We start from the raw sequence: 18,032 nt of genomic DNA on the forward strand, positions 1-18,032 counted from the left end.
AGGGTAATTTACATGCTGAGGTGCCCATGTGGCCTCCTGTATATTGGGCGGACCATGTCAGAAATGTAAAAAATGGATTTGTGAAGCACAATGTATCACTCCATTTTAAAAACGTACATAATAGTGATCCAAAAGGTATGTCATTTATGGGCATTCAGAAAGTTGTTACAGATTGGAGGGGAGACGATTTAGTGAAAAAAATGGGCAAGGCTGAGATGAAATGGATTTTTCAACTAGACACTCTACATCCTAGAGGGCTTAACTATGATTTTGAACTCTGTCATTTTTTATAATTTTACTTTAATTTTTATTTTTACTTTTCTTCTCAGCCTTGCACATGTCTCCCAGTGTAAACAAATTATCTGTAATCTAATCCATTTATGCAACAAACCGGTCGTGCACCCCTTTAAAAAATAACCACTATACTAAAGACTAATCCCTATACTTATGTACCCTGTTTACAGGGCTGATGGGGTTAATTTCCACATATGGACCACATGAATCTAAGTTTAACTTTAGATTTTGTATAAATAAAGGTTTGATGTGTATCTCTTTAAGGGAAGAAACAATAAAGATTATACCCATATATATTTATGGATCTTATATAAGGGAGACAACAAGGCAAGTTGCCCTATATAGAGAATACTGTTGCTTGAAGAAATGCAAATATACAACTTCGTTTGGGAATTATCTTGCAATGAGTTCTCTTGTCTCTCCTCTGATCTTCATTTCCCTTTTTTTTTTTCTTCTATTTTTAATGTTCATGAAGTTAACAGATTATGTCTGACTCCTCCTTTCTTTTCCCCTTTTGTCTTTGGTTTCATGTTCATATTATGAATTGGACTATGGGCATATAAATGTGATATAAGCAAATTGCCAATGAGCAAAATGGCGGCTACGGGAAAAACGGAAGTGACGTTGCGGCAAGTACGATACGTCACTTCCGTCATTACGAACATGTACAACAGATGACGAACACACCCCTCCCTCCATTGGCTGATCAGGAAGGCGACAAGCACCAATGGGAAAGGTTTTTGGGCTATCTAAACCGGCGGGATTTTACGAGCAGGATACCGATTGAAAAAGCCTTTCTATAAGGCGAAACGCGTCTCGGACGAGGACTCACCATTATTTTATGGGACATTTTATTTTTTACTTTATGTAAGTGTTTTATTACAATAAATTTTATATTGTCTACATGAGCCTACGTCCTGCATCTATTTTCCTGCTTAACAAAGAAGAGCAGTGCCCTCTTAAAGGCACAATACCCATCACACTGAGAGCCCAGTTTACATTGGCTCTCTTAAAGGTGAGCAAGTACTTGTATTTGATTTTCTGACAGATTGGGTGAAGTTAATACACTAGGACTCTGGTCCATTGTTCCCTTTCTCTCCTTTTCTCTGAGGACTAACATTAAGCTATTGAAGAAGCCTGGTATTTGCTTTAAAATACCCCTGCGCTTATGACCTGAGCCTATCTTTGCTTGGCTCTGAACCATGTGAGTTTTATATATACAGCTCTGTTTAAAGAACATCCAGTCCAGATATACTGCACCATTGTTCCCATTTTATATTTTTCCCTCTAGATTTTCTCGTTTGGCATACCCCTTTTTTAAAGGGTGAGTTTAGACAATTAAATTAGCGCTCCACTGGGTTTTGTTTGTTGTGACCCTTCTGTCTCACTTCCATTACCCCACTTTTCTGCATGCTATTGTGTTAAGGTTTGGAGGTACCTACACGTGTGTGAGCTGCTTAGCGGAATCAGGTTCTTCACCACATTATATTCGAAGCGCCTAAAAGCACGGTTTATTTGTTATTACTTGTCGCTTGTATAGAAAGAGACCCAATAATCAGAATGAATGTAACCAATAGAAATACCAGATAGAACCACTAGGGGGAGTGTCGAGCTTTATAAAATAGAGAGAGGTGTAGCGTTATTGTAATTTAAACCTTTTTATAGATATATTTAAGACTTCCCAATAATAATTATAAAGTGTTTGTTCAGCAATGTCCACCAGGTGTTGCTCTAACACACTGAAACCTAATCCTAAGTAAATCAGTGTCTGTAGGAGTTTATTCCGATTATCACACAGCCGGCCATTAGCAATAGGAATAAATAAATACACATTAAATATCAAACTCTTTATTATTACACTGAAAGTAAATTATAACATTTACACTGTGTACATTCATTATATAATAAAGTAACAATAAATCTCAGCTATTAAACCAGGCAGTATTCACTTATCTTACTGGGTTACTCCAACCACCACTTCTATTTGTGAAGTGGTTATGGTGGTAGGTATCTGGCTGTGCAGTGTTTCAGTTTGAAACCCTGAACACCCAGAGGTATCTGCACTTTGTGCTGGGGGCTAGTTTCCCCCTATTCCTGGAATGTCGAATGTCAGTTATGGGCATATTTTACTTCTGTCGTCAGTGCGCACTGCGTGCAGGTAATAGACGTAATCTGATTCTCCATCTCCCCTTCAATACATTACAGACAGAATCTCCTCGTGAGAATATTTTATAACTAAATATCTGAATGCGACTCTCTGCTTTAATAGTTATTTTTTTATATCCTATTTGTATTGCATTTTACATTTAAAAAAAAATATATATATATAAAATCCTTTGGCGGCATCTGGTGGCCAGACTCTGTATTATACTTTTAGTTTGCATTAATAGATATTCCTATTTATGATAACAATATTTAGTGACAGATTTAAATAAATATCCCTGAGAATGTATTATTTTATATTTTACTGTTAATGCCATTTTCACGCCCAATCTTTATGTTTTCTCACATTTATATAATACTTCGTGCAGGATTAGACGGATTCTCGGAGTTCCACGCGCTCTGTACGATGAGCTGTAACAATATCCTCACACTGGGGTTTAATATATGGATTCAGCATCTTCCGTTTAATAAATACCTGGAAATGGAAAATCCATATTAAACACACATTATATCCATATATCACAATGTAATATCAATAGGGAACATGGGGTTTAATAATTCCCTTTTATATTATAAAGATCTTATTACACAGTTATTTATTGGAATCCTCACTAAAGGAACTCATTGTATTTAGTAATAAAGTATCTCCTGATAAACTGATCCCAGCAGATTGGATTCTGGAAGCTCAGAATTCCCCACTTTGATAAATATCCTGGAGTCACCTCCTCTCTCCATGGGTGACCTACCGCACCCCTAACTCAATACACAGGGGTCAGAGGTCATCCTGCCATTTACATGGGACCCCAATCACCCCACTTTTACCACTCGGGACACAATGGGGCAGGAAATGGAAAGGGTACCCCAAACCCCAGTCCTCCGGGAGCAGGAACAGCAGGGATTCTGTGTATTAGCACAGGTATCTAATATGGAGCAGCCCACCTGTGGCCATGCAGGGAGATCCTTAAACCTGCATTGTACGGAGGCTGAATATCAGAGTATTAGAAGGTACGTACCCCCAGGAGCACAGCATAGATAGCAACAGCCATGATACTGACAGCGATCCAGGAGACTCTAAATCTTCCTGAGACAGGAGCTGGTTCAGCTGTAACAGACTCTACACACAATAAATCCATTTAGATTATTTAATATCTGGTTATTTACTAACAATCACTAAATAAGCAATTCTCAATACAAATCTATACTAGAACATGGATGGAAACCTGCAGTAAGGATGTACCATAGCGCCACCATCAGGAAGGTATGGTTAGTGCTCTGTATGTTTCCAGCCTCCACTAATGTCCACATACATGGAACAGGTTAAACAGGTAACATATCAAACCCCACATCACACACGTGTTCCCCGGAGCAGAGAAGCCGTGTAACATGCATCATTCCATGGATGTGTATAAAACACAGACTGGGGCTCCATGTAAGAAGAAAAGAATAGAGTGAAAGGAAAGAGATTTCACAGACGCTCACATGTTCTGGGAATGTCAGCCCAGCTGGCGAGGAGAGAAGGGGAAATGGACAGGAGAACAAGAAGATCTCATAGAAAGGATTACAGCCACGGGTTCTAGATTCAACCATAAACTGCTCGTCATAGGGTTCTCATCCCAAGGACTTGGACCCATAGAGATTACTGAGGATCTGAGGGAATGTATCCACATATAGGGCCATTTCTGTACATTAGAATGGTGTGTTGACCACAGATATGTTATAGCCAAGACTAATCCTAGTAATATCCTTTATATAGAGGCAGAATATGTAGATAATACCCAGCTGGAGGCATTTTGGGACTGGACAGATTATGGAGAATGTCTAGTGATATTTACTAAGCGGTGTGAAGCTTCACTTTATGGCTGTGATGTTACTCAGTAAGGGGGAGGGGAGATATTTCGGATTACCAAATCCCATAACAGCCCCATTACCTGTGAGTGTGAGTGTGAGCTGAGCGTGGTCCTCACTCACTGAGTTAGTAACAGTCACTCTGTATGTCCCGTAGTCCGTGCTCCGTACAGTGAGGGTGTCATTAAATTTACTCAGCTGGTGGCCTTCGGGCAGGTCTCCTCCATCTCGGGTCCAGGTGACTGTGTGTTCGATCTCCCCAGTAAACTGAACTCGCAGAGATGTGGTCAGCCCCGAATTACTGAGACTGGAGCTAAGGTTGGTGATGGAGACTTTATCTGGGAGATAAGAGATGGAGATCAGAGGCAGTGAATGTGCATGTCTGCTGGGTGGGATTTACTAAACCCAGTAACTGAGGATCATTGAACCGTCATTGTGATTTCTCCATTAACTCTCAATAGTAAAACCGGTATTTACCATCCCTTTTCCATGATACAGGGTAAGAAACAGATTATTAATAATGACACTGTACTGGTTACATTTATTTTCCATATATTTAATAAATCCTGTACAGCCGCTCACATATTAGTACATGGGGTGATATGCGGTAATCATGTTTATATCTATATTATTTGTAATTTTACTTGGCCCTTTGGGAATAGGACCTTATTTAAGTGAGCCCCTAGGCTTAGAATAATTTGTGTTGTCATTTTCTTATTAAAATCTGATTAAGTGTGCCTACCTACGTCTAATCATGTTTATATCTGTCTTTAATTTCTTTATGTTGCCAAGATCTTAACAAAGCCTGGTTTATTAATCAATGAACCGAGCTGTGTGTGAAATAATAGCAGCCACGATATGGCAGTGATCAGTTTACCGAGCGTTTCCAAACATCAGAACTGATTATTGTGACTTCGTATCTGGGGATAAACTACCTATTCCATTAACTCCTGCTGTGTTTATTCTTTATGTGGGAGGGGTCTTGCAGCTAATTTTTTTTTTTTTTAAATCACTTAATAGATGTGCGGCTTTCATGTGAGCTTTCGGGGGAATTTACACTAAAATCAATGTATCCCATCCCTAACTCTCTGTACAGCCCACAGATTACTTACCCATAATGCTGATTCTTGTATATTGGTTCACACTTTCTGTACGGTTTTTATCAATCAGTACCCAAAAATATCGACCGCCATCCCTTTTCTGAATATTTCTGATTGTTGCGCATCCGCTGGATACATCGAGATCAACCCTGTGCCGGTAATTACTGAACGGCTTCCAATAACGGAGATCACAGTTGTATTCCAGGATCGGTTCTGGTTTAGGGGAACAATCAAGGATAGCGTATCCACCCGTGACGCACGTCATCCCGCACAGAGATAGGTCTGAACCCACCGCGACCAGTACATGGTCTATACCAGAGGAGAGACCCAGCGGGAGGAGCAGGAGAGCTGGAAGAAAGACACAGTTACATTCATTACAGATCAGGATACAGAGTGTAAACACACAATTATTATGTTATTTATATAGCGCCAACAAATTCCGCAGTGCTTTACAGTGGGTAGACGAACAGACATGTAGTCGTAACCAGACAAGTTGGACACACAGGAAGAGAGGGGTTGAGTGCCCTGCTCAATGAGCTTACATGCTAGAGGGAGTGGGGTAAAGTGACACAAAATTGATACGCTTTTCTGAAGAAGTGGGTTTTTAATGATTTTTTGAAGGAGTAGAGACTGGGTGAGCATCTAACGCAGGAGGGAAGCGAGTTCCACAGGAACGGTGCAGCCCTGGAGAAGTCTTGAAGGCGAGCATCAGAGGTGGGAGTACGGACAGAAGATAGACGTAAGACAGAGCGTACCTGGCGTTAATTGGGTCAGATGCGCGCAATGTTTTTGAGATGGAAACGACAGGATTTGGCGATAGACTAAACATGAGGCGTGAAGGAGAGGTCGGAGTCAAAGAGAACACCTAGGCAGCGAGTATGCGTGGTGGAGCTGATGGTAGCACCGTTAACTTGGAGGGAGGGAGACACAGGAGTAGCAACACTTGAGGGAGGAAAGACTAGAATTTCAGTTTTGGTCAAGTTGAGTTTAAGGAAGTGGCGGTCATCCAGTTAGAAATAGCAGAGAGGCAGTCAGAGACACTAGTCAAGAGGGACGGGGAGAGATCAGGAGAGGACAGGTGGATTTGCATGTCATCCACATAGAAATGATATTGGAAGCCAAATGAACTAGTTAGCTTACCAAGGGAGGCAGTATAGATAGAGAACAGTAGGGGACCAAGGACTGAACCTTGGGGGACAACAACAGAGAGGAGTTGGGGAGAAGAAGCAGAGCCAGAGAAAGAAACCCTGAAACAGCGCTGGGAAAAGTAGGAGGAGCACCAGGAGAGCACAATATCTTGTAGACGGATATTGCGGAGGATGAGAAGAAGCTGTTGATGATCAACAGTGTCCAAAGCCGCAGACAGGTAAAGGAGAATTAGGATAGAGTAGTGAACACGAGAGATTTTGCAACGAGTAGATGATTGGATACTTTCGTCAGTGCCGTTTCCACAGAGTGCTTAGCGCGGAAACCAGACTGAAGTGAGTCTAGCAGAGAATTGGACTCGAGGAAGTCTGTCAATCTTGCATACACAACTCTTTCAAGGATCTTGGATGCAAAAGGCAGTAGCAAGATAGGGCGGTAGTTGCATGGGAGTTAGGGTCAAGGTGGGCTTCTTTAGAATTGGGGTTACAGTTGCATGTTTGAAGGGCGATGGAAATATGCCAGAGGGGAGAGAGATTGAGAATTTTAGTGAGAGGTGGAGAAAGAGAAGAAGACCGTATGGATGAAATGGGAGGGAATTGGATCTAGGGAGCAGGTGGTGGGGCGGGAGGACTGGAGCAGAGCAGAAATCTTTCACTGTAGCGGGTGCGAATGAACATAGAACAGCAGAGGGAGCGAGGTTAGGGGAAGAAGAAAGATGAGAGATCTCTCCCTGATTGTAGACATCTTGCCAGTGAAGTGAGTAGCAAAGTCTGAGGCGGTCAAGTTAGTAGGTGGAGGAGGAACAATAGGGCGAAGAAGAGAGTTAAATGTGTGAAATAGTCGTTTGGGTTCACGGGAGAGTGTGGTTATGAGGGTATTGAAGTAATTTACTTTTGCAGAGGAAAGAGCCAAGCTGTAAGAGCTCAGCATACATTTATAGTGGAGAAAGTCAGATACACAGTGAGACTTTCTCCAACAGCGTTCAGCAGTTCTGGAGCATTTTTGGAGGTATCGAGTCAGCTTGGTGTGCCAAGGTTGTTGTTGGGGGCGCCTGCTGTGTTTAAATGTAGGAGGTGCCATGATGTCTAGTTGAGAGGAGTGGGTGGAATTGTAGAAGGAGGTTGCAGAGCTAGGACAGATGAGGTTTGAGATAGGTAAAAAGAGATTTTGGAGCTTAGTGGAGAAATGCTTGATGTTCAGATGGTGGAGTCAATTGGGTCTTAGGTATACTGATGTCAAAAGTCAGCAGATGGTGGTCAGATAGAGGAAAAGGAATCTTGGAGAGATTAGAGGTGGTACAGAGATTGGTGAAGGCGCTGTATGGGTTGCTAAATTGGACCATTGCGTAAGGCCAAAGGACGAGGTTACAGAGAGCAGACAAGAGGCATCAGTGCAATTGGGGTTGTTGGATATTGAAATCCCCAAGTATAAGGGAAGGAATGCTAGATGAGAGGAAGTGGGGAAGCCAGGAAGAAAAGTGCTCAATGAATAGTCTAAGATACCCGAGGGTGCCGGTAGATTATAGCAATTCTTAAAGGAGTGGGTTTAAATAGGCGGACAGTGTGAACTTCAAAGGAAGAAAAGGATAGGGTAGGGCAGTGATGGCGAACCTATGGCACGCGTGCCACAGGTGGCACGCCGGGCCCTCTCTGTGGGCAGGCAGCCATAGCTTTGCCATCACTGCAGAGTAGGCGCCTGCCTGCCCGAAACGGCAGGCGCCTACTCTACTTCCGTGTCGGGAGGACCGGAAGCAGGGGGGAGGGATCGAGGAAGCAGCTCTCCCGACCTCCCGCGAGCTGTGTGGAGCGTTGCCACGCGTTACCATGGCAACGCTCCACACAGCATCGCGCGGGAGGACAGGAGAGCTGCAGGACCTGTCTTCCTGTCCTGCATACCACCACCGGACCACCAGGGATGGCTTTGTTCCCCCCCTCCCCTTCACCAAAGGTAATAAGAAGGGAAGGGGGGGATACTGATGTAATAACCTACCCCCTTACCCCCAGCACCCCTACTCCCAGCACCCCTACTCCTTCTACTCCCCCTACTCCCAGCACCCCTACTCCCACTACCCCCAGCACCCCTACTCCCACTACGCCCAGCACCCCTACTCCCACTACGCCCAGCACCCCTACTCCCAGCACCCCTACTCCCACTACCCCCAGCACCCCTACTCCCAGCACCCCTACTCCCACTACCCCCAGCACCCCTACTCCCACTACCCCCAGCACCCCTACTCCCAGCACCCCTACTCCCACTACCCCCAGCACCCCTACTCCCACTACTCCCAGCACCCCTACTCCCACTACTCCCAGCACCCCTACTCCCAGCACCCCTACTCCCACTACCCCCAGCACCCCTACTCCCACTACCCACAGCACCCCTACTCCCAGCACCCCAGCACCCCTACTCCCACTACCCCAACACCCCTACCCCCAGCACCCCTACTCCCACTACCCCCAGCACCCCTACTCCCACTACCCCCAGCACCCCTACCCCTGCACCCACAGCACCCCTACCCCCCTACACACAGGACCCCTATCCACAGCACCCCTACCCCCCTACACACAGGACCCCTACCCACAGCACCCCTACCCCCCCTACACACAGCACCCCTACCCCCCTTACACACAGCACCCCTACCCCCCCACACACAGCACCCCTACCCCCCCACACACACAGCACCCTTTCCCCCAAACACACACAGCACCCTTTCCCCCAAACACACACAGCACCCTTTCCCCCAAACACACACAGCACCCTACCCCCCACACACAGCACCCCAACCCCCCACACACAGCACCCCACCCACCACACTCAGCACCCCACCCACCACACTCAGCACCCCACCCACCACACTCAGCACCCTACCCCCCACACACAGCACCCCACCCCCCCACACACAACATTACACACAGACACATACACTGCACCCCTCAATGCAGTATATGTGTGTGTGTTCAGCAGTCTTTATGTATTCAGCAGTGTGTGTGTGTGTGTGTATTCAGCAGACTGCGTGCGAGTATTCAGCAGACTGCGTACTCAGCAGTGTGCGTGTATTTAGCGGACTGTGTGTGTATTTAGCAGTCTGTCTGTGTCTCGGTGTGTGTATGTATTAAGCAGTTGGTGTGTGAATGTGTTCAGCAGTCTGTGTGTATGTATTGCATTTGTTGGAGATACGAATATAAGCTTAATTTATATCATTTTTTAAAATTTGTATAATTTAACTCTCTTTTAAAACAAAAGTTGTTAACTGTACGAGTAGTTTTTTCTAAACGTAAACCTCAGTATTCAGGTTTAATTGCCATGTTGGCACTTTGAGGGAAAAAAAGTTGGCATGTATTGCGGTTTGGGCACTCGGGCTCAAAAAGGTTCGCCATCACTGGGGTAGGGGGAGTTATGATTGGTTGAAAGGTACATTGAAGGGAGAGAAGGATGACTACACCACCTCCTTCACAGATAAGTCTGGGAGTGTGAGAGAATTGTAGCCCACTAAAACATAAAGAATGATTGCAGTTATCTGTTGGGCTGTGGAAACAATATCCTAATACTGAGATTTGTCATTTGTAGTCTGAGAGCTGTTTTTAGGTGTTAAGGGTTTATAGAAAAGTTCATTATGGAAGTGGTTCATTATTTTTACCTGTGTGGCTTTGTGTGCACCCATATAACCCACAGTATCGACTCACAGAGCTTGCTCACTAAGAGCTTCTCTGTTAGTATATCTTAAAGGAACACTATAGTTAGGGATACAAATGTATTTACCTATCGCTATAGTGCCCTAGTAACCATCTAGGTGACCAGGCCTCCGCTGCCAGGGTATAAAGGTGGGGTTACTTCCAATTCTCCCTCACAGATCCGCCTCTTTGGCTGACATCATCAGAATCAATTATCTCAGCCAGGCCCGGACTGGCCATCGGGCACACCGGGCAAATGCCCGGTGGGCCGCGGTGGCCGTGGGGCCGAGGCCGGCAGGGGAAGTCCCAGGATCTCCCCTGCCGGTCTATGCAGGGCCGGCACTATCCGAGCGCCGGCCCTGCTGTATTCCATGCCGGGCCGGTGGGGAGATCAAAGCTCTCCCTCACCGGCCCACTTTGACAGACCTGCTGCACATGCGGCTGGGGAGGGAGAGGACCCAGCGGAGCTCTATCTTGCAGCTCCACCGGGTTCCTCTAGCGAGATCCGGTGCGTTGCCATGGCAACGACCGGATCTTGCGAGAGTGAACTCTAGCCCGCAGGCTAGAGTTCACTTACCACTGGACCACCAGGGATTCTGTGGTGTGATTCTGCCGGTCCCCCCCCTCTCTCTCCCAGGTACCAGCTTGCCGGTCCCCCCCTCCCAGGCTAAAGGTAAGAAGGGAGGGGGGGACATAATGCCTACTTTTTTTTTTCACACAACACAGCCCTTTAACACACAGCACTCTCACACCCATCACCCACAGCCCTTTAACACACAACACTCTCACACCAATCACACACAGCCCTTTAACACACAGCACTCTCACACCCATCACACACAGCCCTTTAACACACAGCACTCTCACACCCATCACACACAGCCCTTTAACACACAGCACTCTCACACCCATCACACACAGCACTTTCACACAACACAGCACTCACACCCATCACACACAGCACACACAGGTCTTTAACACACAGCACAGCACTCACACCCATCACACACAGCACACACAGGTCTGTAACACACAGCACTCTCACACCCATCACACACAGCACTTTCACACAACCCAGCACTCTCTCACACAGACACACAGCACTTTCACACACATCACAAACAGCACTTTCACACAACACAGCACTCACACCCATCACACACAGCACTCTCACACCCATCACACACAGCACTTTCACACAACACAGCACTTTCACACAACACAGCACTCTCACACACACACGGACCTCTCACACCCATCACACACAGCACTTTCACACAACACAGCACTCTCACACACACATCACAAACAGCACTTTCACACAACACAGCACTCACACACATCACACACAGCACTTTCACACACATCGCACACAGCCCTCTCACACCCATCACACACAGCCCTCTCACACCCATCACACACAGCACTTTCACACACATCGCACACAGTCCTCTCACACCCATCACACACAGCACTTTCACACACAGCACTCTCACACCCAGCACTTTCACACAACACAGCACTCACACAACACAGCACTCACACAACACAGCACTTTCACACAACACAGCCCTCTCACACCCATCACATATAGCACTCTCACACACAGCCCTCTCACACCCATCACACACAACACAGCACTCTCATACCCATCCCACACAGCACTCTCACACAACACAGCCCTCTCACACCCATCACATATAGCACTCTCACACCCATCACACACAGCCCTCTCACACATAACACTCACACACATAATAAACAGCACCCTCACACAGCACCCCTCAAACACAGCATCCATCACACACACATACTGCACCCTTCACATACACAATACATCCCTCACAGACACCCACTGCACCCCTCACACATACACACAATACTTCCGAACATATTTATATTATATATATATATATATATATATATAACTATATATATAACTATATATATATATATATATATAACTATATATATATATATATATATATATATATATATATATATATATATAACTATATATATATATATATATATATATATATATATATATATATATATATACACACATATATATATACACACACATATATATATACACACACATATATATATATATACACACATATATATATATATACACACATATATATATATACACACATATATACACATACTGCACTCCTAAACACATTACGTTCCAGACACACACTAGATCCCTTACCCAACTCTGGATCATATACACACACACTAGATCCCTTTATACACTCTGAATCCGTTATATACACACACTCACTAGATCTCCTACACATTTTGGGTCCTTCAAACACACACTAGACTCCTGTATACACACACACTGCACCACCTACAGACACACACACTACATTCTTAACCCCTTAACACCGCAGCCAAATGTACAAGTTGTGAACGAAACAAAACGTAAACAAAACCTGGCATTTGCGCTATATGTCTGTCCAACCGTAATTCACCTCTTTCATATTAAATGCACCCCCCCTTATTATATATCATTTTATTCAGCGGAAACAGGGCTTTCATTTAATATCAAATATTTAGCTATGAAACATAATTTAATATGAAAAAAATTGGAGAAAATACGATTTTTTTTTATTTTTTTCGTTCTTCATGACATTTTAACTGTCAATGTCATAATACTGTTTGCTTTTACTGCAATAAAATACACATATTTGTATTCAGCAAAGTCTCACGTGTAAAACAGTACCCCCTATGTACAGGTTTTATGGTGTTTTGGGAAGTTACAGGGTCAAATATAGCGTGTTACATTTGAAATTGAAATTCGCCAGATTGGTTACGTTGCCTTTGAGACTGTATAGTAGCCCAGGAAATAAATTTACACCCATAATGGCATACCATTTGCAATAGTAGACGACCCAAGGTATTGCAAATAAGCGATGTCCAGTCTTTTTTAGTAGCCATTTGGTCACAAACACTGGCCAAAGTTAGCGTTTGTATTTGTTTGTGTGTGAAAAATGCAAAAAACGCCAATTTTGGCCAGTGTTTGTGACTAAGTGGCTACTAAAAAAGACTGGACATACCCCATTTGCAATACCTTTGGTTGTCTACTATTGCAAATGGTATGCCATCATAGGGGTAATTTTCATTCTTGGGCTACCATAGGGTCATAAAGGCAACGTAAGCAATCTGGCGAATTTTAATGTGAAAAAAATTAAACACAAGCCTTATATTTGACGCTGTAATTTTTTAAAACACCATAAAACCTGTACATGAGGGGTACTGTTGTACTCAGGAGACTTCGCTGAACACAAATATTTGTGTTTCAAAACAGTAAAAAGTATTGCAGCAATAATATCGTCCCTGTAAGTGCTGTTTGTGCGTGAAAAATTCAAAAAACGTCACTTTTACTGGCGATATCATGGTTGTAATACATTTTACTGTTTTGAAACACTAATATTTGTGTTCAGCGAAGTCTCCCGAGTAAAACAGTACCCCCCATGTACAGGTTTTATGGTGTCTTGGAAAGTTATAGGGTTAAATATAGTGCTAGCAAATTAAATTCCCTATACTTTCGGCATGGGTGGTCAGGCAGGTCCCGCTAATTGTAATTAATTAGGATACCTAATTATGTAAAATTATTACATAAATATATGTGTAGAATTAATATATGTATATATATACATATACGTATATATATATATATATATATATATATATTTTTTTTTTTTTATATTTTTATTTATATATAGGTATATATATAGTGATATATACGTATATATTTATGTATATAGATATATATATTATTTCGTTATAAGTGTATTTTGATATAAATATATATATATTAATATCAGAATACAGTTAGAACGAAATAAAACACATCTATATATTTTTTAATATTTTATTTTTAATTATTTTTTTTATTTAATTTTTTTACGTATTTACATATTAATTTTTTTTATATTATTTATAAATATATATATAACAATAATTATATATATATTTAATCAGTATCAGTCTACGTGTAATTTGATATTAATATATATATATATAATTATATATATATTAATATTAAAATACACCTAGACGGTGTATGTGTATGTGTGTATATGTGTATATATATATACTTAGATCATATATATATATAATATATATATATGATCTAAGTATATAATTTATTTATTTTTACACTGTTTTAAAACATTTTTATTTGATTTTCAGCCAGCAGGGGGGACCAACTGTCATTACAGTTGGTCCCCCTGCTGGCAATGCAGCAGGCAGCTATACCGGCCATGTGATTGTGAGGTCCTCGCAAGGACCTCACTCTCACATGGCCGGGAGGGCTCCTGGAGGGCGGACGTGCCGCGGGGGGCTCCCTGGGAGTCCCCCGAACCGCGATCGCCGGCGTGGGACCGCCAGCGACCGGGTAAGTTACTAAAAACCGGAGGGCGTACTATTACGTCCGGCGGCGTTTAGAGCCGCTTTTAAAAGGACGTAATAGTACGCCCTCCGGTCTTAAGGGGTTAAAATACACACTCCGGATCCCTTATAAACACACTAGATTCATTGTAAACAAACACATAATACACCCCTAAACACGCACTATCTACAATCCCTACAAACACTACATCACCTATATACACACACACACACACTATAGCCTGTATGCACACACTTACTGCATCCCCTATACACACATTCTCTACAGCCCCTAGCCACATATGCACTACATTACACCAAAAACACAACACAACTAAAACCGACCTTATTACACAATACCACACCACAATCAGCTCACTCTACACACACGCAATCCCACAAGCAGGTTCCAAACACATGCACAATACTCTTTCCTTTTGTCTCCTGGTATCCATTTATAGAGACACCAGAGACAAGTTGCAAGGAAACACAGTGCAAGCCTGTTATTAAATTTGCTTGCACTGTGCAGAACAAATACAGGGCTTTTTTTCTCATGCTAGACCTCTTTAGCAGAGCTCTGCGCATGGTCTGCCCTGGAAGAGCATTGAACCAATATGCTCACTTTGAGAGGGGGCATGCTTGTCATTAGTGATGACGAAACACACCCTCTCTGCCCCGCCCCCTTCTTAGTGGGCCGCTGGGATAAAAAAATGCCCGGGCCGAATTTTTCTCCCAGTCCGGCCCTGATCTCAGCCAACCCCATGGTCTCCTAGAGGGAAGCATTGAGGATAGGGCACTCGCGCAGCAAACCCTGCAGAACAGCAATGTGTTCAGCTGTTGGGTTAACACAGGGGACATGACACCCAGACCACATCATTGAGATGAAGTAATTGGGAGCCGATAGAGTCCCTTTAAAGTTGAAGTTTGAACCCACAGGAGGCACAAACACAGCTAACAGGAATACTGAGAATCCTCATTTCCTGCAACTTTCAGATACTGACCGAACCTTGGGAGATTGTCCACCGTCTCCATATTATTATTTGTTACTATAACAATGTTACCGCTTATACCTGAAGTTTATTTCTGGACATTAAGTTCCTGATTGTTAGATCAGTGAATGTATTCCACCAATATTTTATGGACTTATAGTTATTAATATTTGGGGTGATAGAATCTTGTTGGAATACAACAAGTTTGCTCTACCCAGCGCCCTCCATCCTTTGCCCTCCTGGCTGTAAATACCTTCATTTAACGTCTTATCTCCATCCGTGTTTCTTAGACCTTAACCATTTCACGTCAGCAATCATGTATACATGAGTAGAATCATTGCAAATGAGATTCGCTCATTGTAAACACATTCCAAAGAAATTTCCCACGCTCTATAAAATGACAGAGCACTCTGATTGGATTTCAAATTGAAAGCTATATAATAGTGTGGCGAAACCAACCTCGCCACTGGGCCCTGGAGAAGCCTGTTTGCTAGCCTCCTACCTACTGACTATGGCCCCTGGGTTATTTGGGGCATATTGTACTGTATATTGCTGCTACTGGCCCTTTTAACAGCATCTATGGACATATTGGGACTTTTGGGACTACTGTCCCTTTAAGACTGTGATACATATTCTAGTGTACTGCCTGTAATATTATATGTGTATTAAGTTTAACCTGGGATATGTATGCAGCATTCCCCTGATTGTTCGGTAGAATCACTCCATTCATTATATTGAGTGAAACTACCGAACAACCAGACCACCCAGGAATAAGTGTGCCTCCAATTACAGTTTGCAACAATGTTGCAAACGGGTAATTGGCAATCTATGCAATGTATTCTTTGTCCTCTGGGTGGCCGCCATTCGGGAAACAAACACGTGGCGACGGCCATCTTAAACTACCGAACAGCGGTGTTTTGCCGTCGAGTGTCTGGAACTAAAATCGGACACTTGACTAGGCAAACACCGCTGAGACCTCCATACTTCCAGAAATTCGTATGGAAACTACCGAATGACCCGCCGTTCGGTAGAAAGAACCCCACAAACAAGGGAATTCATTCAAACCCTCTCCAGGCTCTATAACACAGGCAATTCGTCTGTTTTCATTCCCTTGTTTGTGACCGACCGCAGGGCCAAAATGCATGGAACTGTTTTCGGATACTTTACCCATGCGGTCGGTCAAATCTTTGGAACCCCATATCTCCCGAACCGTTTATCCGAATGAACTGATTTTTGGATATGTTGTCCCCCTGAATAAGGGCTATCCAGCGATGCTGGATTTAAAGTTGTACCCCCTGTTTTGGGGGTACATCCAGAACCTGGCTAAAAATGTGTGCCGTATAATTGGGTTTACTGTTATCTGAGGGGAGGGGATGTGTGGGTGGAACCATGTATGTGATTGGTTATTTTATGCCTCCCCCTGGGTGTGGCCTGTAAGTGTACAAGTGTAATAAAAGCCAGGCTGGATGAGCCAGTCTAGAGTTCCTGTTTTAACCTCAAAGTGATGTGTCGTCTCATTATTGGGGGAAGGATTTATTGTATGCTGTTCCAGTTGACTGCTAGGGGTACAAGCCTATTCGTATGGTTCCTATTCGATGGTCTACAGCATTCATACGCTTGGGAGAATTTAAAGGTTTCTTGGATTCGGTGATTATGGTGTCTGCCAGAGTGCTTGGAGCCCTCAGGAAGCACTAGGAGCATCCATTAACGGAGGTACTCAGTCGGGGTGCCAGGTGATCCGTTACAAATAGTGCCCCCCATTACCCAGTATGAGATCCCCAATATAATAGTGTCCCTCCCATTACCCAGTATGAGAACCCCAATAGAATAGTGTCCTCATTACCCAGTATGAGAACCCCAATATAATAGTGCCCCCATTACCCAGTATGAGAACCCCAATATAATAGTGCCCCCCATTACCCAGTATGAAAACCCCAATATAATAGTGCCCCCCATTACCCAGTATGAGAACCCTAATATAATAGTGTCCCCCATTACCCAGTGTGAGGTCCCCAATATAATAGTGTCCCCCATTACCCAGTATGAGAACCCCAATATAATAGTGTCCCCCATTACCCAGTATGAGAACCCCAATATAATAGTGCCCCCATTACCCAGTATGAGAACCCCAATATAATAGTGCCCCCCATTACCCAGTATGAAAACCCCAATATAATAGTGCCCCCCATTACCCAGTATGAGAGCCCCAATAGAATAGTGTCCCCATTACCCAGTAGGAGAACCCCAATATAATAGTGTCCCCATTACCCAGTAGGAGAACCCCAATATAATAGTGCCCCCCATTACCCAGTATGAAAACCCCAATATAATAGTGCCCCCCATTACCCAGTATGAGAGCCCCAATACCCAGTATGAGAACCCCAATATAATAGTGCCCCCCATTACCCAGTATGAGA

At 43.5% G+C, this 18,032-nt stretch overlaps 1 protein-coding gene across 1 annotated transcript in view; it reads right to left on the reverse strand.

Moving 5' to 3' along the window:
• Nucleotides 1–2,732: 2,732 nt before the first annotated feature.
• The window catches only part of LOC134582565 (roundabout homolog 2-like), a 63,953-nt gene continuing 48,653 nt past the window's right edge, over nt 2,733–18,032 (reverse strand). Inside the window, exon 5 of the mRNA XM_063439242.1 lies at nt 2,733–2,932. Coding sequence (XP_063295312.1) covers nt 2,828–2,932 — 105 coding nt within the window. The 3' untranslated portion in view covers nt 2,733–2,827. The remainder of the gene's footprint in view (nt 2,933–18,032) is intronic.

Source organism: Pelobates fuscus, chromosome 13, assembly GCF_036172605.1.
Source record: "Pelobates fuscus isolate aPelFus1 chromosome 13, aPelFus1.pri, whole genome shotgun sequence".
Lineage (NCBI taxonomy): Eukaryota > Metazoa > Chordata > Amphibia > Anura > Pelobatidae > Pelobates > Pelobates fuscus.